Source organism: Parambassis ranga, chromosome 2 (assembly GCF_900634625.1).
Source record: "Parambassis ranga chromosome 2, fParRan2.1, whole genome shotgun sequence".
In the NCBI taxonomy this organism is placed as follows: Eukaryota; Metazoa; Chordata; class Actinopteri; family Ambassidae; genus Parambassis; species Parambassis ranga.
The window spans coordinates 2,540,585-2,566,352 of NC_041023.1; the positions used below are offsets into that span (position 1 = coordinate 2,540,585).

At 43.7% G+C, this 25,768-nt stretch overlaps 1 protein-coding gene and 1 long non-coding RNA gene across 10 annotated transcripts in view; one reads left to right on the plus strand and one right to left on the minus strand.

Annotated features, from left to right (window-relative positions):
- LOC114425967 (collagen alpha-1(XI) chain) overlaps nucleotides 1–20,270 on the plus strand; it is a 45,307-nt gene extending 25,037 nt beyond the window's left edge. The window contains 60 exon segments of the mRNA XM_075353389.1: nucleotides 2,935–4,065; nucleotides 5,239–5,358; nucleotides 6,565–6,780; nucleotides 7,498–7,533; nucleotides 7,535–7,552; nucleotides 7,723–7,764; nucleotides 7,868–7,930; nucleotides 8,053–8,127; nucleotides 8,313–8,399; nucleotides 8,496–8,552; nucleotides 8,635–8,688; nucleotides 8,762–8,815; nucleotides 9,006–9,059; nucleotides 9,198–9,251; nucleotides 9,336–9,389; nucleotides 9,487–9,531; nucleotides 9,753–9,806; nucleotides 10,334–10,378; nucleotides 10,463–10,516; nucleotides 10,599–10,643; nucleotides 10,891–10,944; nucleotides 11,034–11,078; nucleotides 11,195–11,248; nucleotides 11,331–11,375; nucleotides 11,488–11,541; nucleotides 11,682–11,789; nucleotides 12,036–12,143; nucleotides 12,242–12,286; nucleotides 12,519–12,572; nucleotides 12,658–12,702; nucleotides 12,855–12,908; nucleotides 12,990–13,043; nucleotides 13,133–13,186; nucleotides 13,267–13,464; nucleotides 13,581–13,634; nucleotides 13,743–13,850; nucleotides 13,949–14,056; nucleotides 14,206–14,259; nucleotides 14,365–14,418; nucleotides 14,537–14,644; nucleotides 14,776–14,829; nucleotides 14,908–14,961; nucleotides 15,051–15,104; nucleotides 15,190–15,243; nucleotides 15,326–15,433; nucleotides 15,511–15,564; nucleotides 15,638–15,691; nucleotides 15,779–15,832; nucleotides 15,931–15,984; nucleotides 16,067–16,174; nucleotides 16,267–16,320; nucleotides 16,424–16,585; nucleotides 16,673–16,726; nucleotides 16,840–16,875; nucleotides 16,965–17,018; nucleotides 17,097–17,382; nucleotides 17,458–17,567; nucleotides 17,780–17,848; nucleotides 17,989–18,225; nucleotides 18,308–20,270. Of these exon segments, the coding sequence (XP_075209504.1) occupies nucleotides 2,935–4,065; nucleotides 5,239–5,358; nucleotides 6,565–6,780; nucleotides 7,498–7,533; nucleotides 7,535–7,552; nucleotides 7,723–7,764; nucleotides 7,868–7,930; nucleotides 8,053–8,127; nucleotides 8,313–8,399; nucleotides 8,496–8,552; nucleotides 8,635–8,688; nucleotides 8,762–8,815; nucleotides 9,006–9,059; nucleotides 9,198–9,251; nucleotides 9,336–9,389; nucleotides 9,487–9,531; nucleotides 9,753–9,806; nucleotides 10,334–10,378; nucleotides 10,463–10,516; nucleotides 10,599–10,643; nucleotides 10,891–10,944; nucleotides 11,034–11,078; nucleotides 11,195–11,248; nucleotides 11,331–11,375; nucleotides 11,488–11,541; nucleotides 11,682–11,789; nucleotides 12,036–12,143; nucleotides 12,242–12,286; nucleotides 12,519–12,572; nucleotides 12,658–12,702; nucleotides 12,855–12,908; nucleotides 12,990–13,043; nucleotides 13,133–13,186; nucleotides 13,267–13,464; nucleotides 13,581–13,634; nucleotides 13,743–13,850; nucleotides 13,949–14,056; nucleotides 14,206–14,259; nucleotides 14,365–14,418; nucleotides 14,537–14,644; nucleotides 14,776–14,829; nucleotides 14,908–14,961; nucleotides 15,051–15,104; nucleotides 15,190–15,243; nucleotides 15,326–15,433; nucleotides 15,511–15,564; nucleotides 15,638–15,691; nucleotides 15,779–15,832; nucleotides 15,931–15,984; nucleotides 16,067–16,174; nucleotides 16,267–16,320; nucleotides 16,424–16,585; nucleotides 16,673–16,726; nucleotides 16,840–16,875; nucleotides 16,965–17,018; nucleotides 17,097–17,382; nucleotides 17,458–17,567; nucleotides 17,780–17,848; nucleotides 17,989–18,225; nucleotides 18,308–18,454 (5,673 nt within the window). The 3' untranslated portion in view covers nucleotides 18,455–20,270.
- LOC114426235 (uncharacterized) lies at nucleotides 12,167–25,041 on the minus strand. 9 transcript variants are annotated; one of them, XR_003669346.1, is made up of 11 exons: nucleotides 24,833–25,041; nucleotides 21,921–22,035; nucleotides 17,922–18,450; nucleotides 14,717–14,791; nucleotides 14,495–14,638; nucleotides 14,313–14,416; nucleotides 13,915–14,036; nucleotides 13,735–13,830; nucleotides 13,555–13,629; nucleotides 13,115–13,475; nucleotides 12,167–13,023 (listed from the first exon to the last, which is right to left on the minus strand). It is a non-coding gene; the product is annotated as an uncharacterized LOC114426235 (long non-coding RNA). The 9 variants fall into 9 exon arrangements; XR_003669345.1 differs by having other exon boundaries at nucleotides 13,555–13,651; XR_003669341.1 differs by having other exon boundaries at nucleotides 13,555–13,651; nucleotides 13,924–14,036; nucleotides 24,833–25,040.
- Nucleotides 25,042–25,768: the final 727 nt, after the last annotated feature.

Sequence of the window (25,768 nt, forward strand, 5' to 3'; positions counted from 1 at the left end):
AAGTCAATACAGAGCCACATATTTTTACTACAGCAAGACAACCGAGTGGTTTGTTTTTATGAAAATATGGTCTAATAGTACAAATAAACACCACATTATTGCACCAGTCCTCTGAAAATGAAGTCCTCAGGTTTAGTTTGGGTCATCTGACAGTGTCATCAAAGTGCTGCTCTCCCTTTCTGTCTTCCTCATGCATCTTCGTCATCAGCAACAGTTTGTGTATCCATCCACTTTCCTCCTCACCTCCATGGTCTGTGTGTCCTCGAGGACCCTCCCACAGCTACACCACCACACATTGTTTTGCCATTTTATTCACCTGCAGTGTCACAGCAGTTGATTAGTTGTCACTTTTTTTTCTGCACTGGGACACAAAAAGTTAGAGGAAAGAGGATGATACAAGCAAACATCAATGTCTTTCATCATTTTTTTTCCTAATGGACTGAAAGAAAGAGGACTTGTTGAGTATGTAAAACATGCAAATTAAGTTAAATTCTGATTGATTTTCTGTTTAAAAAATGAAACATATAACAATCTGGCATAGAGATGGCTTAAGGTGGAGCCTCTTTGCTTACTGAGACTGGTTGTGCATATTACTGTACATTCATTATAGGCTTTGCAAGCTCTCCCTCATTCTGTTTTTTCTCAGAAACATACTGATATTTGGGAGCTGACAGTTCCCTCAAACACCAGCTGCATCACAGAGCTAAAGTATTAAATAACCTTCATCTGCATTCATCCATCCAAAGTACATGGTCTTTGTTTTATAAGCCTGCATGCCTGAGCTTACATCAGTATAAATTGTCAGTCACTGTACAGAGGTCACACACTTGGTGTTCCAAACCCCGTCATGTTGATGCTGTTGAGATGACTGCTTTTTGAATGAATAGAAATCATTGTGGTTTTATTCATTGCTGGATTTTTTTGCTGTTTTTTCATTCATCATGGTTGCCTGTGTTTGGATATTTTTATTATTATCAGAGTTTTTTTTAACCAGCTGCACAGACTCTGATGAATGGAAAAATGAAAGCTTTGCATTTTGTCATTGCTGTCTCTTCCTCCTCTTGCTGCTTTACTTCACGTTTACTCCTCTTCTTCTATACATCTATCTATCCCTCTGCAACCCCTCTTTATCTCCATGTAAATCCACTCCCCCCTCTTTTTCTTTATGCATTCCTCTTGCTTTCATGTCCCTTCTTCCCTGCTGCCAACCCATGCCTCCTTCTATCCTTCCCATCTTTCAATCCCTCCATCTCTCTCAGTACTTTGATGAGGAGCAGGATGACCATGAATACCCCTATTATTATGAGGAAACAACAGGCATTCCCTCCTCCTCTGCGTCCCCCTCTCCCCAACCTGGGGCCCCCAACCAACAGGTAAAGAGGGAGCAAGAGTGAGGGAAAACACGAGCGGGGTTTGTGGAAGTGAAGGAGAATGAGAGAACGAGAGAGGTATTAAAATGATAACAAAAATTCTACTAATATATTAATATGTTGCAAAAAAGGAAGTTACATTAGATATTTCCCAAAATATTTGTTTGAAACTTATAGCACTCCTGATGCCTCTCTCATCCCTCATCACTCCACACCTCCCTTGTTTTATTTACATCTTACTTTTTCTTTAATCCAGATTGACCTCCCACATCCACCTCATTTCCACCTAATCTCCATCACACAGGATTACCTTGTGATTTTTTTGTCCTTATGTCATTTACACATTGTCATTTATATATATGTGTGTGTTCACGTGTGGCCAAGTGGGGGCACTGGGGCAGTGTAGGTGCAGCTGTGTTGTCATGCACACGTCTCTACTTCATGTGTATGTTCTCTTTCTCCTTAAACCTAACCAAAATGTCTTTTCTCAGGTTTTACAAGGAAAAGATGAAAGCTTTAAAACAAACCATTTTTTCAAGTTTTCTGACACTCATTGCATGGACTTCACACAAAAAAACTACAAACAGTTTGACCATACGGTTTCACCGGCCGGAGTCTGTCCTGTTATTTGCATGGTTTCTTAATGGTCTTGTAAGATGTCACGCATGCACCCACAGAACTTCTGCATCATTCATTTCTATAAGAGTTTGTCTGTCAACATGGGAATATCAGAGTTTTTGTGTTGTCAAATGCATTCACGATTGTACATCAGACCTTTGTATGCCACGGCCTCCTTTGTATATGCTCCCCTTGGGAGCTGTTCTTTGTTCTCTTATCATTTTGGGGATTTTTGTCCATCTACAATTTAATTTGCATGCATTTTTATTGTAGCAGCATGAGTGATAAGATTGCTTTTTTCCTTGTGTTATGCTGTGGGACTAAAATGCAGTCTGTCTTCCTCTTTTGCATGGCTAAACAGCAGTAACCCCCTCTTATCTTACATTTGCACTGCTTGATGCATTATAGCAGGAGCTCAGTGCATTAGTGGCGTGTATGTATGTGTGTATGTCTGTATGTCTCTATGGTCTGTGCATGTGTGTTCAGCAGCCAGCCTCACCTGACCAGTCACACCCTCAGTGCCTTTGCCAAACCACGGCCTCCGGTTCTTATTAGCACAAAGATGCTGCTTTGTCATTTAATATTGGGAATGGCATTACTGGAGAGATCAGCAAAACAAACCTTTAAAGACATGAAATTTCTGAGATGCCTTTTGTAAATTCACTCAGAGCATTTGTACCTTTTAGATGTATATTTAAAACTCAAATGAGTCCTCTGCTGTATCCAGTAATGCCTGTACAGTCTCAGTAAATCATCCGAGCCTTAGCCATCTTTATGTCATTGTTTCTCAAAACATCCATCCTTGTCTTTCTCTCTCCTTTTGTCCATCCCTTGTTTGTGCTTTTCGTCCCCCTCCCAACCCTTCTGTGTATGTTCTTCCTCTGTCTTTGTCAACATGCACTTCTACATACTAAACATCTCAATTGAACAATAATACGGATATTAGAAGAAGGCACTCAATGGAAAAGCAGCACCCACTAAATCCACCCCGGTCAAAGCCAAACCCACTCCAGCTAAGCCTGTCAAGAATGGTGCTTACAAACTTGTTGTCAAGCCTCCTATGCCCACTAAAGCTCCCAAGTCTTCCCAAGCCAAGTCAACTAAAGCAAAACCCACTGCCGTGGAGATTCTTCTGTCTAAGATCAAACCAACAGCAGCGGCTAAATCTAAGCCCACAGCCCCCCCTGCTAAGAACAGCAATGGGAAACCAGCTGCTGAGAAGAAAGCAAATGGTGCAGCTAAAACCAACGGAAACGGAAAAGCACCTGCAGCTAAATCTAACGGCAATGGCAAAGCTGAGGCCAAGCCAACAGCTCAGGCCAAGGTGAATGGCAATGGCAATGGCAAGGTTGTAGCTGAGAAGAAAGTTAATGGTAATGGAAATGCAAAAACCTCGGCAGAAAAGAAAGCTAATGGAAACGGAAAAGCCACTGTTGTGTCTAAGGAGAATGGCAAAGCTACAAACGAGAAGAAAGCCAATGGAAATGGCAAAGCTGAGAATAAAGTCAATGGTGAGGCAAAGGCTAATGGCAACGGCAAAGTTACTACTGTGGTAGAAAAGAAAGTCGTTATAAATGGGGCTGCAAATCAGGCAAAAAGTGAAACCACTACAAAAACAAAGACTGAGAAAGTTGTTAAAGTAGAAAAGACTGTGGTCAGTGCAGTTAAATCAGCTGCCAAAGTAGAAGCTACTAAAGCACCTAAGCCCACAAAAGCTTCCAAACCAGAACCTACAAAAATGGCAAAAGCTGTGACTACCAAAGCTACAGCTGCAGCAACCCAGGCAAAGGCAGAGGCCAAAGAGGTCACCAAGGTCAAGACCATCATCACCAAAGCCCCTCTGCTCAAATCAACGACGAGCAAAGTAGAGAAGACTGTGGTCAAAAAAGTGTCCATGCCGACAAAGGTAGCTCCAACATCTGCCCCAGTCCGGCCTACTCTACCCAGACCCACGAAGTCCAAAGTACTGGTGGACATTAATGTCAAATCGCTGCACAAACCTTTCCCACCTTTCGGCAAGACTGCGCTGAGTGGAACTGCTGTCCCAGCGAAGAAAAACACCAACGGTTACCAACAGGTACAACAGGAGGGCTCATGTTTGGGTCGGAATGTCCAGAGTCGTATGTCCCATCTTTCCGGTCTCTTTACCGGTTCTTTCCATCATCTGGGATCTGCAGATGGTATTGTACATTTTGGTGCAAATCCCTGATGGTGCAGAATCTGGTCTTCAGAGTGGAAATTGGTTCATACCAAGCTGGCTGCCTTCTCCTCTGTTCATATATCATATGATCTTCATGATCACCCCAACTCCTCCATATGATATGATACAGCATGGCTAATGGTACAGTTTCATTGTTCTTTACTTCACTTCCTGCCTTCAAGCTGCTGAAACTGGATCTCAGAAACAGGGAAATCATTAATGTACCGGTCAGATGAATGAGCATGGACTGCTACGGTACAGACACTAAATCTGAGAAAACACATTTTTACACATGTGCACCACAGCAGACCTCTCCGGTCACACTCTCATTCTGTCTCTTTGTTACCTGTGTTTTCTCTCTCTGGACTGTCTCTCCTGTCGTTCGTCATATTTTGCATCAAATATGAATAAAACAGCTTCACAGAAACTAAAAGCAAGTCATCAGCATGCTTTGATCAATAATTCAATTGTGTTATGTAGCCCCCCCCCCTTTTTGAAGCCAAGATGGTGTAAAGTTGGAATATTTGTTGGTGGTATGGGGTTACTGTCACATTGAATTATCTAGATTTCTGTGAGGCTGTTGATCAGGGTTGTCTCTCGGTTTTCCTCGTCTTGGGTGAATCTAGACATCCCAAAGCATCACGATGTGATGTTTTCACCTTAAGGGATGGATAGACCTTTTATCACCCTGTATCTTGGCTTATAAGCTTTAAAAAGCAAAAAAATGGGTTCAGCAATAAGTTGAAAAGAAATCTCAGCACAGCAGTCTCAATGACTCTCTAAATCTTACATCTGGTAAAATTTACAGACACTGAGACTCTGAAACTACCTGAAATTTCTTTTCTAAGATGGATCTTTACAAAATGTGATGTGCCAGCTTAAAAAAAACCAGAACGTGTTGCCTCTGGCAATCACTATTTTATGATGTGTTCCATTTTCTTCTTTTAACTCATCATCGCCCAGAAGCAGACTTTGAACTAACCACGCTCTTCCAATCAAATCTGCTTACTTCCTCCCTGCTCCCCACTTCCTGTCAACTTGACCAATCAGGATGTAGACACTGAATATTCTGAGGCTGGCCACACCCCTGCAGAGACTGATTATTACTATGAGGAGACGGTCCCACTGCCAGAGGGTGAGGTGATTGGAGAAGAAGAGATCTCTGTTCAGGTAAAAAAGAAAACGACACACTGATCGGTGACACACATGAAATAATCCAAGAAGACCAACAAAATACAGAGAGAGAGAGATTATTGTACACTGTAACTATGCGGTGACAATACAAGAGAATTTCAAGTGGAGGAAGTGTCATAACACCTGTGTGGTGGTGAGCCCAGTCTTTGTAGTTTAACCATGTAGTGTGTCTGTGTTTTTCTAACCACAACATCATTGTTTTGTTGGCACCGATGCCACATGACAAGACACAAGAGAAACCTTCTGTCAAAATGAAATGCAACACATTCATCTGCTTGTACCATCAAACACTTTTATGCGGTTCCTTTTTTCCCCTAACAACAAGATTGTGGTTTTGTTCTCATCTCGAGACTCTCAGCAGGTTGCAGTCTTGAAATAAGAACAAAAATCTTGTGAAAAAAGGGTCCATGTAAGAATGTTTGATGTGCAGTTTTAAGCAAAGAGAGATGAAAACATTCTGCATTCATGTTTGAGAGAAAAGTCTGAACTGAACTAGAGAATCCAGCAGCTGCTGAGTTTCTCACAGTTCAATTGTCTCGACAACAATCCATATTGTCAGTGTCACTACTTTGATGACTTTGTTTTAGTGTTGTTGGTGCTTAAAGTGAATTTTCTACTGCTTTAGAGGTACACATTCAGTTTAGGATGTAGAAACATTGGTTCTTCAGATGTATATTTTTGTTTTTATATGAGGTAACAGTGCAGTATCTCACTGGATTCATATTTATTTATATAAAACACATGGTAAGTAAACGTGCAAATAACATAGTCTTTGCTTTGCGTAGCTTTGTTTTCACACAGTGCGTCACATCAGTTGTGTGTGTGTTCAGGGACCATGACATCATTTGGTTAGAGGCCGTCACACACAAGCTGATGAACATGCTTTGGTGAAAATATATAATATATTAGCAGTAAAGTAAAACCATATGAGTCACAGGATAAACCTGTTGATATGTAGTTTAGTTATAGAAATAAGATGAAGCAGTTTTTGTTTTCTGTCCCTGTCACTGTTTATTTACAAAAGGTAAGACTCACTTATTTCCATATGCCCCCTCCTTCACTCCCTCTGCTGTTTCATAATTTTCCCACATCTTGCACACCTCTTCTTCCTCTTCTGCTTTTTTTTTTTCTTCCTCTTACTTTCTTATTTTCCCTTGGTTCATTCTCTCGGCCCTGACGTAGCCCCAGGAGGAACCAGCGTTGGTGGGACAAGAGGTAGACGCCACCAAGGCGGGCGGTGCGGGCGAAGAGGTCTTCACTGAGGAGTATGTGACAGGGGACTTGGGCCTGAAGGAATACGACTATTCCTACAGGGACTACAATGATCCGTTACCGGAGACCGGAGAGCTGGATGCCAACATGGGCCCCGCCCTGTCCGCTGTGACAGACGAGGGAGGCGTAAGTGGTTTTGCTTCAGACGAAAAAACAAAAATGAAACAAAATCAAAAATCACTTTCAACCTACTCGGAGTGTTGTGTTTGTTTAACTGTATTCAATGTTCTCTGACGTGACTTACTTGAGATTGCAGTCAGTCAAAGGAGAACTTTTATCTTGTTTTATGGCATGGTGGCTAATTTGACCTCACACAGAAGACATCCAGGCCAGCTTTGCTGTAGCCTTAGAAGAAGCTCAAGTCAAACCTGTTTTAGGTTTGACTAAAGATTCTGTAAGGTTTAGCCATTGATTTGGTTTTTACTGGCATGCTCAGTGAGTCACAGAGAAACATACATGTGAATACATCACCCCTCCGTCAGTGGTTGAAATGGGTTTTATCCAGTTTGTGGTAGAAGCTCCTGGGGATCCTTATGAGCGGTGAAATGAATGAAGTGTCACACACTGCATAAAGACGCATGCACAACAGCAAGTGCTGCATCTTTAGTGCCATTTATGTCAGTGTGTGGCTTCATTTATTGGTGCTAAGCTTAGATGGTGCAAAATAGTCTACAAGTAATGGACCTGCAGTTTGGAGAAGCACTGAATGGTATTCGGATGAAATCCATGCCCTTTATCACAGGCCAACAGGACTTTTATTTCATGATTGTGTGTTTGTTTTTCTGTGTTGGTTCCTTTGTACTGACTATGCTGTGTTGTTGGCTACATGTGTGTTTTCCTCAGGCTGCCGTTAGAGGCCAGAAAGGAGAGAAGGGAGAACCCTGCTGTCCTTGAGCCGGTGAGTCACTAAATGTCTTCTAACAGATTTACCTGAGCAGGTGTATACACACACAAGACGCTGGGAATAAAATATGAAACCGTTTTTTTCTGTTTAAGTTGATTTATTGTTTTGTTTATTGATGATCCTTTGGGCCTCACACATTTTCAACTTTATTTTGTTTTTTTCAGGGCATGTTGATTGAAGGACCTCCAGGACCTGAGGGACCTGCTGTAAGTAATTTGATTACTACTAAAGTCTGTACGGTCTGGACTGTCCTACGTAACATTAAATCCAAACGGAGAATACCTTTAGCATCCTCTCCTCCTCTGTTAGGGCCCTACTGGTCCTGCTGGCCCTTCTGGACCTCCCGGCTCTGTTGGTGACCCTGGAGAGAGGGTGAGTCTTTTCCCTTTATCTCAAGAGGTTTAGGTAGTGCTGAATGAATTATAGAGAGGCTTTGAGAGATCAGTTCATTTCCAGTCTTTTCAGCTCTCTCTGTATCTGTCTCCATCCTGCAGGGGACCCCTGGTAAACCTGGTCTGCCTGGAGCTGATGGAGTTCCTGGACCTCCTGGAACTTCAGTCATGCTGCCTGTAAGACACCGTTTGTTTTTGTCTGCTCCACAATGGACACATTTTTAGTAGATAGGTACATGTAAAATTGTTCAGACGTGCCAGCAGCAGTTGATATGTTTGTCTTGATAAATCACATTGAGTCAGTCTGTTGATTTGTCTCAGGGTTCATCCACATGCTCTAAATGTTTATTGTTTTTTTGCAGTTCCGTTTTGGTCAGAGTGGAGGAGATAAGGGTCCCATCGTTTCTGCACAGGAAGCCCAGGCAGCGGCCATCTTGTCTCAGGCCAGGGTCAGTGATGACAGTTATTGTCCATAGATGATGAGAGAAACACAGTAACTTTCACTCTCTGTCTTTCATTGTTGTTTTTTGACTTTTTGTATCTAGATGGCTCTGAAAGGACCTCCTGGTCCGATGGGATTCACCGGACGCCCTGGACCCCTGGTATGTTACCTGAGTTTTGGACATTTACCCATTCCTGTGGAGGGTTTCTTGGGTTTTGTGATAAATATTGTGTCCGTTTCAGGGAACTCCAGGAAGTCCTGGTTTTAAAGGAGAGAGTGGAGACCCTGGTCCTCAGGTAACACTCTCATTGACATCTGACCTCATGTCAGATTCAAGTTTACAGACCTCTAATCTTATTTGTTCTTCAGGGTCCTAGGGGACCTCAGGGTGTGTTGGGTCCTCCAGGAAAAGCAGGAAGACGAGTAAGTATTATTATGGTTGTAGCTGTTCCTTTGCTACACCACAAATGCTCCTGCTGCTGGTGGTTCTGTGCTGGTTTCCAGCAAAGCTACAATCAGGCAGTTCTGAGCCCTCTTCTGTGGTCTAAACCAACATTGAGTATCTGCTAAATCAGTAAACTGTAGTAATATGTCCCTTATCTGCTCCAAACAGGGTCGTGCTGGAGCTGATGGTGCCAGAGGAATGCCAGGAGAGTCTGGATCTAAGGTAAAGTCGCTCCCTCTTACATGGTCTCATCAAATTGAATGGTGATTCAGCAAACAGTATATTAACCCTGAAGCTTTAGATGTGTCACCACAGCTGTGTACATTAAAAATTCCTTACATGTCTGTTTATCTCTGTCAGGGTGACCGTGGTTTTGATGGTCTTCCTGGTTTACCTGGTGAAAAAGGACACAGGGTGAGTCACACAGTCACAGTTGTAGTATTAAGATACTTTAATCTTTAAATATCTGATGGTATAATTCATCACTCCTTTTGTTAGGGTGACACTGGAATAATGGGACCACAGGGTCCTCAGGGAGAGGACGGAGAGAGGGTGAGTGGACATGAGAAAAGAGCCACCTGACATCTTGTCCATTGTGTTTGTAGGCGTCTGTTTTCACTACTGATTCTGTGTTTTTCTGTGCTTACAGGGAGACGATGGAGACGTTGGACCCAGAGGTCTCCCAGGTGAACCAGTGAGTGTTTCCATGACAACCCAGCTGATGGGTTTACACTATCAAACACCTGTTGTTTCTCAGGAATCCTCTCCGGGATAGTTAATCTTTGTTGTAATTATGTGATTAAAAGGTTTTATATACATTGTGTGGATGATGCTGTGATACATGTTTTTTCTGACAGCTTTATGGCTACCATGTCTGTCTCTAATGTGCCCTTGTGTGTGTGTGTGTGTCTCCAGGGACCTCGTGGTTTGCTCGGACCCAAAGGTCCTCCTGGAATTTCTGGACCTCCTGTGAGTTAAAAAAAAAAAAAAAACATTTTCAAACCACACTTATTTTAGAGGCATTGTTTTATCCTGCTCTGACCAGCAAACACCCACAGCACCTCCTGAAACAACACCCTGCTGCCTGATATAAAGACGGGGATGTCCAAAGACCCAAAACAGAACATGCAATGTTCTCGCTATGTCCTCAAAACAATACCAGAATACTCAGAAGTATTCAGGGTTACAGTGGCCAAGATGCAATCATCCATTTGACACGCATACATTATATTTATGTACCCGGGATGTTGTCAGAAGCAGTAGAGTGTTTTTGCCCAACAGTTAACCATTGCACTCCTGCAAATGTTGGATTTGTTTAAAAAAGATTCAGATTATTGCAGAAGAACCAGGATTTAGCATCTAGTGCTAGCATTATGCTCATGTAGCCTGTGTCTTACATCTGCTGGTGCTAATTCCACACATTAGCATCATCATCAAGATCTATTATTATACAGAAGGGACCAGGGATTTATTGAATATTGTCTTTTTTCTTTCAGGGAGTTCGAGGAAATGATGGACCTCAGGGTCCTAAAGGAAACTTGGTCAGTAACATTCACATTACCATGTAACTTGTGATGTTTATTTGCTTTGGTCATCACTTTATCTTCTTATCTTCTTTCTCTTAGGGTCCCCAAGGAGAGCCAGGACCTCCGGGTCAACAGGGAACCCCAGGAACTCAGGTGAGACAGAGGACAGCTGGCCAGTGTATAATTTTTTTTTTCATTCATTCAGTCCATACCCTAAACAAATGTCTTTTTTCAGGGAATGCCAGGACCTCAGGGAGCCATTGGACCCCCAGGAGAGAAAGTAAGAGATTGGAAATATAAAATAAATAAATATTAATTAATAATATTAAAAATATTAATTAATTAATATTAATAAAATAATGATTAATATTTTAAAGTGCAGTGAGGTGAAGGTTAGCATGTCCAATGAAGACTTGTTGGAGTAGTTTAGCTCAGTATAAATACCGGAAATAAATTGCCTCTAGAATTACATAAATCAATATTCAGTGATTTATTGAAGTGTTCACCACCTTGTCTTTCTTATCCAGGGTCCCACTGGAAAACCAGGTCTGCCTGGAATGCCTGGAGCTGATGGTCCACCTGTAAGTTTTTTATCTGCCATTACGACTGAAGAAGGTTGAATCCACCATCAGTGGATTTCTTTTGTAATCTCTGAGCTCTGTCTTCTCAGGGTCACCCAGGAAAGGAGGGGCCTTCTGGCACCAAAGGAAATCAGGTGGGTGCCAATCTAAACTCGAATATTTACAGGAAATGTGTGACTTCAAGTCTTTCTCAGGTGTAGTTGTCCACTCATCATATTAATTAAAAGGTTGTTTTGTCCTTCTTTTTCAGGGTCCCAGTGGTCCACAGGGAGCTATTGGCTATCCTGGCCCTCGTGGCATCAAGGTCGGCAAAGGTTTTCTTTTTGTTGATTCTTAAAAAGTTTTCAATTTTTCAGTGTATTGATCACACAATGCTTCAATTACAGGGAGGTCAAGGTATCCGTGGACTGAAGGGCCACAAGGGAGAGAAGGTAAGTGATTTGTGACTCGAGTAGTTCCAACATTTTCTGTGTACATTTGTAGTTGATGCCTGTTGGCAAAACTTATACTCAAATAATGTCTGTTTTGTTTGCTCACTTGTAGGGAGAAGATGGTTTCCCAGGAATCAAAGGAGATTTTGGTGTCAAGGGAGAGAGGGTAAGATACAATGAAGTAATACAACGATTGGTTGTATAGGAAGGATTGAATATATATTTGCTGCATTTCCCACATTATTCCTCTACATATATGTTTCATTGCTTTGGTCTTAAGAGTTTTGTCGCTCCTCTTTCTGACAGGGTGAGCTTGGAGTACCAGGGCCCAGAGGAGAGGATGGTCCAGAGGGGCCAAAGGGTCGAGTAGGACCCCCTGGTGAGCTCGGACCAACTGGACTTGTTGGAGAGAAGGTACACCTTTTTCAATCTGAATACACGTCTAAAATAGATCATTAGAAAAGGTAATGGCACTGTGCTGCCCCCTTGTGTTTGTGTGGTAGTTTATAATTATACAGTGCAGGTGTATTTAAATGAATTTTCTCATAACACATTTTTTTTCTATAGATAATGTGACTACAGCACAGTGATATCAAAAAGTGCTGTACAGTTTGTAAACATAGTTTCAGCTGCTGTTGTAATGACGGTGTGTTTTTCCAGGGTAAACTTGGTGTGCCCGGACTTCCTGGATATCCTGGAAGACAAGGACCGAAGGGATCCCTTGGATTCCCTGGATTCCCAGGGTCAAATGGCGAGAAAGGAACACGGGTAAGGATCACACAAAACAAGACTTTGCATGAATGAGAGATTGATTTATTATGTCTGCAGTGATAGATACTAACATGTAGATCATCACTTTTTTTCAGGGTCTTACAGGCAAATCAGGTCCAAGAGGACAAAGAGGACCAACGGTAACATTTACATTCATTCAGTTATTTATTTAGGTTTTCCTGTTGGGGTCTCCTCATGTTATTAAAGAGTAACAGCAGCTCCTGTCTCACCTCTGAGCACCTGCACAGTGCAGCAGGAGTAGAAGTTAAATCACCATCTGCACAGACAAGACTGCATTCACAGACAGCGTCACATCTGCATTGTTTTGATGACAGCTTTTCATTAATGACATTTACTCTGTGAAACCATCAGGGCCCCCGAGGGCAGAGAGGACCGAGGGGCGCCACTGGGAAGCCAGGAGCAAAGGTTTGCCTGCACACTGAGAAGTTTTCTATTACAGTTGACGTGAAGTGTATCTCTCATTAAAAATCTTTCGTTTTTTGTGTATCAGGGAACATCTGGAAGTGATGGTCCTCCTGGTCCTCTTGGAGAGAGGGTGAGTGCTTCATTCTCATCATAGCACAGCATGTCTTGCTGGTTAGCACATGCATTCAAATCAATGCTAACCGTAAGACAATAAAAACCTAACCCTAACCCTAAAGATATTTCTACATGTTCTTACACTGCATGTCTGTGTCCTCTCATCAGGGATTGCCCGGACCTCAGGGAGCCAACGGTTTCCCCGGACCAAAGGGTCCTCCTGTAAGCTTTGATCATATTCAATGTTCTCTCGTTTGTTTGGAAGAGCTCTGTTAAGGTGGCTTTATTAATGCTTTATTACAGGGACCACCTGGAAAGGATGGACTGCCTGGACACCCTGGACAGAGGGGAGAAGTTGTAAGTTTGACTTTTTACTCCTGTTAAAGATGGTTTGTTGTGGTTGGTTCAGTCATTGAAGTAAAACTTACTGGTTTTGTCTCCTGCAGGGTTTCCAAGGTAAAATGGGTCCACCTGGGCCTCCTGGAGTTGTCGGACCTCAGGTGAGTTTATCTGATCCAGTAAATCATGTCTTCTTTGCACTTTCACTACACCTCTCTGCCATCTTCTTTTTCTACTTCAGGGTCCATCAGGTGAGACCGGCCCTATGGGTGAACGTGGCCATCCCGGACCACCAGGTCCACCTGGAGAACAGGGACTTTCTGGTCCCTCAGGAAAAGAAGGCACCAAGGGAGATCCTGGCCCCCCTGGAGGACCCGGAAAAGATGGGCCCCCTGGACTGAGAGGCTTCCCTGGAGAGAGAGGACTGCCTGGAACTCCTGTGAGTCTGACCTTGAGAAATACTGCATGATCACTGGACAGGGACTTTTTTAGATCAAAGTACAGCTGAGGTGAGATGAAAATTTCTTACCGACTCTTTCTGGTCTTTCCTTCCAGGGTGGCGGAGGACTGAAGGGAGGGGAAGGACCTGCTGGACCTCCTGGACCTGCTGTACGTTTCAAGTCACACTTTAATAACATTTTCATTAAAATAACTAAGTAATAGTTTATAAATAGTCAGTAATCAGCACTGTAATTCTGTCTTTAAATACCGTTATAGGGCTCTCCTGGTGAGAGGGGACCAGCTGGTACTGCTGGACCTGTTGGACCTCCTGGCAGACCAGGACCTCAGGGTCCACCTGGACCTGCTGGAGAGAAGGGAGTTCCTGTGAGTGTTCTGGAAGTTTGTGTAGTAGCACTGATACAGTTTCTGTTGAGCTAAACATAAACACCTGATTCACCATCTTTGTTGCCTCTGTTCTTCAGGGAGAGAAAGGCCCCGTTGGCCCAGCTGGCCGTGATGGAGTGCAAGGACCAGTGGGTCTGCCAGGCCCTGCCGGACCAATTGGAGTACCTGGAGAGGACGGAGACAAGGCAAGTACTTTCTTTACATGTTCACTGACTCTTAATTCTGTTGAGATGCTCTGGAATCTGGAGAATGTGTCACATGAATCATTTGTACAGTATCTATCTCAGGAGACATACTCTGACACAGAAACAGTGAATAATGTGTGTTGTTTCAGGGTGAGGTTGGTGAGCACGGTCAGAAGGGCGCCAAGGGAGGAAAAGGAGAGCATGTAAGTGACGTGAATCTAACCCTGAGATTTAAAAATTAAATCAAGTGTCTTACCACAATGATCGCTGTTGTTGAGTTGCTCAGGGTGGTTGTTGTTCGTTTGTAGGGTCCTCCTGGTCCACCTGGGCCAATGGGTCCTGTCGGTCAACCCGGTGCTGCTGTAAGTAGAAACTCCATATAAATACAACACATAACTTTCACATCAGGCTTACTGTGATAATGATGAGTTAACTCACTGATTAACATGTAGTCTCTGTTCGTCTTCTTCTGTGGTGCAGGGTGCTGATGGAGAGCTTGGACCCCGGGGGCAGCAGGGGCCTTTTGGAGCTAAAGGAGATGAAGGAACTCGAGGATTCCCAGGAGCCCCAGGACCCATCGGACTGCAGGTAGAAAAAAAACAGCAATGAGGCAGATTCACTAAGATCTTTGATGTAGATGTTTTAAAGATGGCAGCTTACACTCTTATGCTACGATGCTAAGCTAAACAAGTGATGATGTTGAACTTCCTGTCCTGCAGGGTTTGCCAGGACCACCTGGTGAGAAGGGAGAGACAGGAGATGTTGGACCTCTGGTGAGTTTCTAGAACAAATAATTAACGTAATCGCTGATGAGGTGACTTTTCTTTACAACATGAACCTTATGTTTACAGGGTCCTCCAGGCCCCCCAGGACCACGTGGCCCTGCTGGACCCAGTGGAGCTGATGTGAGTATTTAAAGATTATTTACAATACAAATACACTGATACATTTTAAAGTATTCCTTTGTCTAAATTGGTGTTATGTGTCTTTACAGGGTCCTCAAGGTCCTCCTGGTGGTTTGGGTAATCCTGGACCTCTTGGAGAGAAGGTGCAGCATTGATGAAACATTTCTGTGTCTGATGGTATGTATAGAAGGAAAAGCTTGATAAAAATGCATGGTGTTTGCTCCACAGGGAGAGCCTGGCGAGTCCGGACCACCTGGAATCGTAGGAGAGCCTGGAAAGAAGGTGCGTCGCTGAGCGTCTGATCGTAACAGTGAGAGAATGGTGATGAGCATGAGTTCACGCAGTTTTGTGTTTCTGTCAACAGGGTCCACGTGGAGAGCGCGGAGAGAAGGGAGAGGCTGGACAACCTGGAACTGCTGGACCTGCTGGAGGACGAGGAGGACCTGGAGACGATGGACCCAAAGGAAACCCTGTATGACTCCCACAGTAAACACATGTTACACTGCTACACAGAACAAGTGTAAACATCGTTTTTGTCTCTAATTTCAGGGTCCTGTTGGATTCCCTGGTGATCCTGGTCCCCCTGGTGAGGTTGGACCCAGAGTAAGTGTCTGTTTTTTTGTAGATTATGTGCCAGCAGACACATTACATGAGCACTGATTAAATTTATTTTCAGGGTCAAGATGGTGCCAAGGGAGAGAGAGGAGAGGACGGAGAGGCAGGAGAAGCTGTGAGTCAAAACATGCAGCAAAGCACATTTAGAGGCATGAAGAAAATGTCTCCTGAGTCTTCACACTCTGCCTCCTGTTTGTTGTAGGGATCCCCAGGACCTCCTGGTGAGAACGGACCTCCCGGCCCTCCAGGAAAGAGGGTAAGCTCGTCCTCATTATTTGTTGCTTTCTTATATTTCATATGCTTGTCAAGAATATCATTAAATGTTAATGCACTGCTCCATGTTTAATATTCCAGGGCCCAGCTGGAACAAGAGGACCAGAGGGACGTCAGGGAGAGAAGGGAACCAAGGTGAGTCCACTGCTGTTCAGCATGTTATTCAGCGGTATGTTATCTCTGATACAAAATATTTTATCTTCTTCATCATTTATAGGGAGATCCAGGTGCAGTTGGCCCCCCAGGAAAGACTGGCCCCGTTGGCCCCCAGGGTCCAGCAGGAAAACCAGGAACAGAAGGTCTCAGAGGACTCCCAGGAGCAGTGGTGAGTGAAGTATTTTGCGCACACAGCGACAGTGTGTGTCACGTTGTTTGTTGTATGGAAGACACCTAAATGTGTTGATAACCGTGTTTCAGGGTGAGCAAGGATCTCCAGGACCTGCTGGACAGAAAGGACCGCCTGGACCACTGGTAAGATGACAAAACTTCTTTACTTTGACTCACAGACTCACATTCAGTCCCTCCATCCTGAACCCTTCCTCTTCGTTTCAACGCCTCCTCTCCTCCTCTGCAGGGACCTCCCGGTTTGCCTGGCCTGCGTGGAGACCCCGGTGCCAAGGGAGAGAAAGGACATCCAGGTCTTATCGGACTCATTGGACCCCCAGGAGAACAGGGAGAGAAGGGAGACCGAGGTCTGCCTGGTCCTCAAGGATCCTTGGGACCCAAAGGAGAGCCTGTAAGTTTGACGTCTGTCAGAGATGTCACAGCAGCAATAACGTGTGAAAATCCCCTCACGCTGGATGTGTCCTGTGTTTTATAACAGGGAATGAATGGAGGCACCGGACCCCTGGGCCCTGCTGGACCTCCTGGTCTGCCTGTGAGTATCTGCACTCTTTCATCCCAGCATGTTGTCGTCGTTGTGGTCTCTCCCTCTTGGCTCGGGTTCTAAACTGAAACCTACATAAAAGTAAAGCCTTGTTTCTTTTGCAGGGTCCCCAAGGTATCAAAGGAGCTAAGGGTGCTAGTGTGAGTAAAAATTCTCGTGTTAGAATCACATGCTACATGCTGCTGTCCAAAGAACGCACATCACATCTTTCTCTTCTGGTGGTGTTTAGGGAGGAGCTGGTCCAAAGGGAGAAAAGGGTGTACAAGGACCTCCTGGACCTCCTGTAAGGCTTTCTTTAGGAAGCTGGATTTATCATCTAAAATCTTTTATCATCTGTTGATGAAAAACATTTGCTCCGCAGGGCCCGCCAGGTGAGGTTATTCAGCCCCTGCCCATCCAGAGGAGTCCAAAGTCCAAGCGCTCCATCGATGCCAGCCAGCTGCTGCCTGAGTCTGATCCTGACATGCCTGCATCCGACGCCACTGGCACTGAGTTCCTGATGGGCAGCGAGGGCATGGAGGAGATCTTTGGCTCTCTCAATTCTCTTAGACAAGAGATCGAGACCATGCGTTTCCCTCTGGGCACCCAGGACAGCCCCGCCCGCACCTGCCAGGACCTGCGCCTCAGCCAGCCCGACCTCAAAGACGGTAAGTAACAATTCACCAGCATCGTGCTCTGTTGTTCAGGGAGCGGTCACAGAGTCCCTCTGTCGCCCTCTGCAGGAGAGTACTGGATCGACCCCAACCAGGGCTGCTCCAGAGACTCCTTGAAGGTCTTCTGTAATTTCACTAGTGGAGAGACGTGCCTGAATCCCAGCAAGAGCATCAACACGGTCAGTCCACACAAACAGCAACACTCCTCAAACCTGTCATGTTGGTTTGTGTCCTCACTTCCCCTCTGCACCTTAAATGGACAGTTTTGTTACATTTAGGATAAAACACAAAAGACATCAGCACCATACTTTTGTGTAGAATTGTCATCATTTAAAATCACAAACTGAGCTTGTCTGGCTGTAGCATGTGATGTGGGCTGTTCTGTTGGCAGGTGAAGATGAGCTCCTGGGACAAAGAGACTCCAGGATCGTGGTACAGTCAGTTTGCCACTGGTAGTAAGGTTAGTGACCCTCTGTGACATGAAGACAAACAGCCAGACTTCATAGTCTAATTATCTTATTTGTCGTACTCACCATCTGTTTTCTCTGCCACTCTTCTTCTCTCCTCGTCACTCGTCCATCTCGTTCCTCCTTCTTCCAGTTCTCCTACGTCGACTCAAACGGCGAGCCTGTGGGCGTGGTCCAGCTGGGCTTCCTGCGTCTCTTGAGCGTCCAGGCCCGCCAGAACCTCACCTACCACTGCCACCGCTCAGTGGCCTGGGCCGACCGGAGCACCAAGAACAGCTACAACAGGGCGCTGCACCTCCAGGGAGCCAACGACGAGGTGCTGAGCTACGAGACCAACCCTTACATCAAGGCCTTGGTGGACGGCTGCTCTGTGAGTTCACACATTTGAACAGGCGTGTCCTGCAGTGTGTTTCACATCCTGATGGTCTCTCTCCGTCTCTCTCTCCCTGCAGTATCGTAAAGGCTTTGACAGGACAGTCCTGGAGATCAACACACCTCAGGTGGAGCATCTTCCTCTGCTGGATATCAAGGTGTCAGACTTTGGGGAGAGCAACCAGCAGTTTGGCTTTGAAGTGGGACCTGTCTGTTTCCAAGGCTAAAAACACACACACACACAACAACACATGCAGAGACACACACACGCACTTAGAGACACACTTATATATGATAAACATACATGCCCAGTAATTTGTAAATTAACTTGTAAATGATATTAAAAACATACACACACATATCCACACACACTTACACAGATGCTGTTGTGAGACACTCACACTCAAGTACATGCCTGGGGAACGCAACATCCTCCCAACAATTAATGGATGTCAAAAAGGAGAGAAATAAATAAACCTCGTGGAGAGGAGACCATCGACTGCGTGCTTGACCAGGAGAAAACAAAAGAGAACCAGGAGAACCAGGAGAGAGTGTTCTTGGGATTAAAACCAGCAGCAAAAAGGGCCGAGGCCTTGAGAGAGAGCATGCCGGCAACGTGAGGCCTGACGCCCCCCCACCCCATCTCTGATCCCCCTCTCACTCCTCTCTCCTCCCCGCTGTCTCTCTCTCTTTTTCCACTCATGTCACCTGCTCTACCTCCCTCCTCCTACCAAAAGAAGGTCTTCATTTCTTTAACCCCTCGTTCACACTGCAAGCAACATGATGGACAGTCACTGAGGCTCCTGTGTGGCTTTGTACATCTGTGACGTTTGGTTCAGAGCTCTGGTGTTTGTCAGGTGTTTATTCTTAATTTGATTTGATTCGAGCTTCTCTGATCAGACCAAGACACCAAACTCATGTAAACATTCAGGCTGCCTTTGTGAGAGCTGAATGTGTGTAGATGTGTGAATATAAACATCCAGTGACTTGTCAATCATGTTGCTTTCAGAGTTGCTATTCACGTATTACATCAGAAAGAAACCAAAGAACTAACGCCACCAGTTTTCAGCCAGGATAGAAGCAGGGGACGGATCAGCTGATCCCAGCAGGATCCTGCATATTTCAATAATTTGTTTTTAATCGCTTTTATTAACTGTCTAAAATGTGATTCAAAAAGTCCTTCTGGTGTAAAGCAGTGAGGTTAACTGGAAGTTTTTTTGTGTGTGTGAACCTGAGAGCAGCAGAAACCCGTTGAACAAACTGCATGCAGTGAAGCAGGAGAGAACACGTGTTGATACATAAAGCCATTTCTGTAAACTGTGCTAAATGTGACGCTGTTGTTATTTGCATGTTATTTGGTGCTTTTAAATGAGCTGATTCTTTTCTTAAATCATGGGTCAGGTTACTGGGGTCACTACCACACACCAGTCCAGTATTTACTTAGTCCTTTTAATTATTCTTTCCATCCAGGACACATTTTATGACTCAGCATCCGAGCACAGAACATCATCAGGGGTTAAATATGTATATGAGATTCAAGGTTCCCTTATCCCTTTTTTTCCTGCAGTGGTGAATAAAACACATGCTTTACTGAAAGAAACTGTGTGGCAAGGTGCTAATTATACCAAAATTAAACTCCATTTTCTTTAGTCTTTACGATGTCATGAAGCTTTTGACTGGGAAAGATGTGCATTACATTCCATTTGTACAGAAATAGTGATATTCTATTGTATTTATTTAAAACAAACAGGGTGCTTTGAGATTAAAATTACAAGAACCAATGAATCTTTCAGTCAAATGTGGTGTATTTCATTTGTATTTATTTCCTGCAGCTGAAGGTCAGGTGGAGCCACATGATGTAGACTCACTGCCAGCCTGCGTTATGGTGCTTCTGCTCACGCCCTGTCCAAACTCCTTTTGTACAACCAAAGAATCTGTGGCCATATTTTTATTGTAATATCCCTTCTTTCGTCAAACTGTACTGTGCTGTTAAATTTTGCTTCCACTGTAATGATTAAATGGTGACTCTCCAGTTCTGTCACATTTCCTTGTCGTTGCTACGTGTTTGTCGGTTTCAGGTTTCTGCACCATCGGTCTTTTTAAAAGCGTCACAGAAACACACTACACTGAGTCAGCCTGTGTTAAAAAAAGCAATATCGATGCACAACAATCTGATCTGTTAAAGTTTCATTTGAGAGCGCAGCGGGAAGAGAGAACGTTTGTGAGAGGGAGGGGGAGCTACCACGGGATGAGAAGTGAAGATTAAAATAATGGGGTGATTTCATACTAGGCCTCTGATTTAATTGTTTGTTTTTAATTTGTTTGTCTTTTTTATATAGCAGGACTGGGGAGGGATGGTCAAAACCTAAAACCAAACAAAATCTGTCCTTCTCCAGCGAGAATGACCTCAAACTATTTGTTTGTTTTCATTGTGTTGAAGCCATTTCAACATAAAAAATATGGTGCTAAAAAGAGAAAAAAGTATTATTTTATAATGTCTGTAAGTAATTTTTTTTAAATTCTTGTTTCTGTAATATATAATCTTTTTAAAAAGAGCTGCTTGACTGTTGTTTTTCTTCCAATTTCCTCTCCCCCTGTAGTGTTGTTGTTTTACTAAAAAATGGCCACAGGGCGTCGCTGTTTGACAGTATTCATTTAATAGACGGAAAACAGATTTAATACGCTTTGTTTTTTTTTTGTGCCGTTTGTTTTTAAGATATAGTTTCACGTTTAAAGACATTAAACCGTCCACATCTCTTAAAGTTTGTGGTGTGTGTTTCAATTTGATTATTACTTTAAGCGTAGCCGGTAATGTTTATTTTGTGATTTAAGCGTCTTTTATAGGGGAAAAAAGCATTTTGTAGCAGATTTGAATGTCGGTTTACGGCAGTTGAAGTCTGCGTGTATTTCTGGATGAATATTCTGTTTTACGGGCATCTTAAGTGTTTTGTTTGGGATCGATCTGAAGTTGTTTTGGCGGTAGGAACTACAGTTACAAGCTCTTGTTGCTGCTCGGACAGGAACGGCGGTGCACAGTAGCGGCGCCGGCTAGGAAGCTAACGTGTGGTTACAGCGGAGATTAAATGCAGTTACAGATGCTGTGGTGTTGTTCTGCGTTTGGTTTGATTTCTGTAAGACGTTTGTATCATCTGTTTATATCATCTGTGTAAATATTCTGTTTGTCTATTGTCGTCTTCCGTCAGCGGAACGTATTTCTCGGCGGAATTGTGTCGTTTCCGTGAGCTCGACTTTATATTAGGCAGACTTTTCAAAGGCTATTTAGTCAATTATTGCCTTTAGTGGTTTTTATTTTATTTTTTTTAAATCGCTTGATTGTTATTTTTGTGGTTCTTGTTCGTTTTGGTTGTTGCTTTTTATGCTTTTAGCTCAACTGGCTGGCTATTAGAAACAGCGCCCTCGTGTGGCGAAATTTAGGTCCTACAGTTGTGGTTCTATATATCACATATTCAGTATGTTATTAAACAAAATATCAGCGTTACCCTTAATACGACGGCAGCTTTACAAAGAACAATCACTGCTTTACACCAGTCTTACATATAAATAGAAAGAATGAGTTATTAAAACCGCTCTGGCAGCGAGAATAAATCATTCTGCAATCTACTGACATAAACTGGCACTCATGGTCAAAAAGCACCAAAGTTATTTAACCAGTATAATAAAAAAGAATCTAACCTCACGCTGGTCTTCATCCATGCTACAGAGATCCGCCACAGTCCATATACCTGAATAAAGATCTACAGTGATGTGGGGGTCCATCCATTCCCTCCCAAGGCACCGAGGACAACATCTGAAACACAAGATCTATGTCAGGATGACTTCACACAGCGTGGAGTGTTGTATCACTGCAGGGCTTATATTTACATTATAAAACATTTCTGTATGTTTTCAGTCTGTTTTTTTCACATAAGCTGAATAATGAAAATGTGAGGAAGGGACATACAAAGAGCAGAGATCATCCTCATATAAAGTTACGAAGCATAAACTCAGTGACCCGCAAGACTTTTATTTTTAAAATCTCCACCGGAAGTGCTACTACGACAAGACGTCTCAATTACTAAATAAATGACAGGAATTCAGTGTTTAAACTCATTTTGTCCTCTTGTTGTTTTAACAGGTTAAATTAAATGAGTCCGGTGACAACACCGAGTTTACTTTGTGAGTGTTAATCACTATACAGCAAGACGTAGCTACTGTCAAGCAACAGCTAACATTAATTTATCTGCTAGCGTTAGCCAGTGAGGGGACTGACTCGTAGAAGGTACAGGAAGTGTGAACTACACTAAATGTTCTACAAGGGTTAAAAATATCACAACAAAGTTTTAAACGTCATCAGACACAAACAATGTAATCGTATGGCCTTTAAAATTTATTCTGAAATTCTTACCGGAAGTGCTACTACAACATGTTGATGAAGATTCTCAGTCATCCAGGTCATCATACGTAGAGAAGGTTGAAGCAAGGCGTCTGGACTTGTAGAGTTTTCTAGAAGACGTTTCGCTGCTCATCCAAGCAGCTTCATCAGTTCTAACTGTTTGGTGGGGAAACATGGTTTATATGTGGTTACAGACCTGTGTGGGTGGGTCTGGGTAAAACTTAAAAAACGTAAAAACAATAGCACTAAATGTTTCCATACTTACCTGTGATGTTCTGGCTAAAATCCTCCCTGTCTAAAATGTGAACGTTGTTGTCCTCAAAGGAGTGTCCTTTGTCTTTGAGGTGGAGGTGAACAGCTGAGTCTTGTCCTGAGGAGGTGGCTCTCCTGTGCTGAGCCATTCTTCTGTGGAGTGGTTGTTTAGTTTCTCCAATGTACAGATCAGAGCATTCCTCACTGCACTGGACTGCATATATCACATTGCTGTGTTTCTCCCTGGGAGTCTTATCCTTCGGGTGAACCAGTCTCTGTCTCAGTGTTGTCATAGGTTTGAAATGGACCGGGATGTCATGGTTGTTGAAGATCCTGCGGAGTTTCTCTGATACTCCTGACACATATGGAATGGAGATGTTCTTTCTCCGCCTGGTGTTGTCCTTCTTCTTGTTGTTGGGGGGTCTTGTTTTTGTGGCTTTGATGAGTGCCCACTTCGGGTAGCCACATGTTTGCAGGGCCTTCCTGATGTGGTGTTGCTCCTTCTTCTTCCCCTCTGAGCTGGTGGGTACAGTACAACAGGTACTGGTCCGTGTGTGTGGGTTTCCTGTACACTTCCACATTGAGGCTCCTGTCCTCCTCAATATGTACTGTGCAGTCCAAGAAGGCCAGATTGTTGTCCTTGGTGTCCTCGCGAGTGAACTTGATGTTGTTATCCACACACACGGACCAGTACCTGTTGTTTGATTCACACCACCCACTGGAACACAAACTGGGAGTCATCAGGACCCTGCAGCACAGAGCACAAACTGTACCAACCAGCTCAGAGGGGAAGAAGAAGGAGCAACACCACATCAGGAAGGCCCTGCAAACATGTGGCTACCCGAAGTGGGCACTCATCAAAGCCACAAAAACAAGACCCCCCAACAACAAGAAGAAGGACAACACCAGGCGGAGAAAGAACATCTCCATTCCATATGTGTCAGGAGTATCAGAGAAACTCTGCAGGATCTTCAACAACCATGACATCCCGGTCCATTTCAAACCTATGACAACACTGAGACAGAGACTGGTTCACCCGAAGGATAAGATTCCCAGGGAGAAACACAGCAATGTGATATATGCAGTCCAGTGCAGTGAGGAATGCTCTGATCTGTACATTGGAGAAACTAAACAACCACTCCACAGAAGAATGGCTCAGCACAGGAGAGCCACCTCCTCAGGACAAGACTCAGCTGTTCACCTCCACCTCAAAGACAAAGGACACTCCTTTGAGGACAACAACGTTCACATTTTAGACAGGGAGGAAAGGTGGTATGAAAGAGTCAAGGAAGCCATCTATGTTAAACTGGAAAAACCTTCCCTTAACAGAGGTGGTGGCCTCAGACATCATCTTTCTACCACATACAATGCAGTGATTCCATCCATTCCCAGGAAGTTTGCACATACTCACAGCAAGAACAAAGGGCTGTCAACCAGTCCCCCTCCGGCAGTTTCATAGTCGTTAGCCAGTCGTTAGACACACCTGGCCCAGTCAGCCAGAACATCACAGGTAAGTATGGAAACATTTAGTGCTATTGTTTTTAAGTTTTTTAAGTTTTACCCAGACCCACCCACATAGGTCTGTAACCACATATAAACCATGTTTCCCCACCAAACAGTTAGAACTGATGAAGCTGCTTGGATGAGCAGCGAAACGTCTTCTAGAAAACTCTACAAGTCCAGACGCCTTGCTTCAATCTTCTCTATGCTACTACAACGTCTAACTTTACTATTTGAGCAGTTACTTGTAGTGGCCACAGGGGGGGCAGACCTTCAATTAAATAATGACAAAACGTTTAAATTCACTGTGTACGTTCATTGGTTTGACAAGTTAAAGTGTTTTAGACTAATTTCTCCGATTACAACACTGAGTTTACTTTTGTTATAGACTAGGACACCAGTGTGAATGTTAATCACCATTCAACAACACGTTGCTGCTGTCAACCAACAGCTAACTTACTTGTAGGTAGCTAGCGTTAGCCAGTGAGGGGATTGGCGAGATGCAGCGCTTTGTTAAAAAGGAAGCTCGGGACAAAATAAAACGCCTCTTACATCCTCTATGTTTCCTTTATGTTGCTCTGAAAAGTCACACTTAGTGAGCTGAGACATGCGGCACGCTTCCCAGTGACGGGCCGCCGCCATGACAGTTTTATTTTGTTGTAGTTCTCGTTGTCTCCGCTAGGCGGCGACTTCGACTGTGATTCTGAATCAGAATGCTTTTCACTTCAGTAAACTGAAGCTTGAAAACCTAATCAAACTGGTAGTTTTTGGAAGGTACAGGAAGTGTGAACTACACTAAATGTTCTACAAGGGTTAAAATGATCACAACAAAGTTTTAAACGCCCTCAGACACAAAAGTAATGGCGTATGGGCTTTAAAAGTTTATTGTGAAATTCTTACCGGAAGTGCTGCTACAACGTCTATCTTTACTATTTGAGCAGTTACTTGTAGTGGCCACAGGGGGGCAGAGTTTTGATTAAATAATGACAAAATCAACGTTAAATTCACTGTGTACGTTCCTTGGTTTGACAGGTTAGACTTAAATGAGTTGACTGTCGATCAAATTAGACTCCTGTCGTTCACTAAGACAACATTATAACGTTAAAGACGTTAAAATGAGACTTTCCTAACTACTCGTTAGCTTCCATACTGTCTACAGCTAACGCTGACTTCCGTATGCGTTGCTAGCGTAATTAGCTTGTGGCGACATGTTAAAAATATCACTAATGGAAGCGAAACAAAACACTTTTACACTCTCCATGTTCATATAACACGCTACACGAGTTGTGCTAGTAATAACCTCTGAGCAGCAACTATCCATGTTGAAAACGTTACGGCATCGCCGTAGTTTTGTTGTTGTAGTTCTCTTTTCTGTCCGCTAGAGGGCATCTTAGGC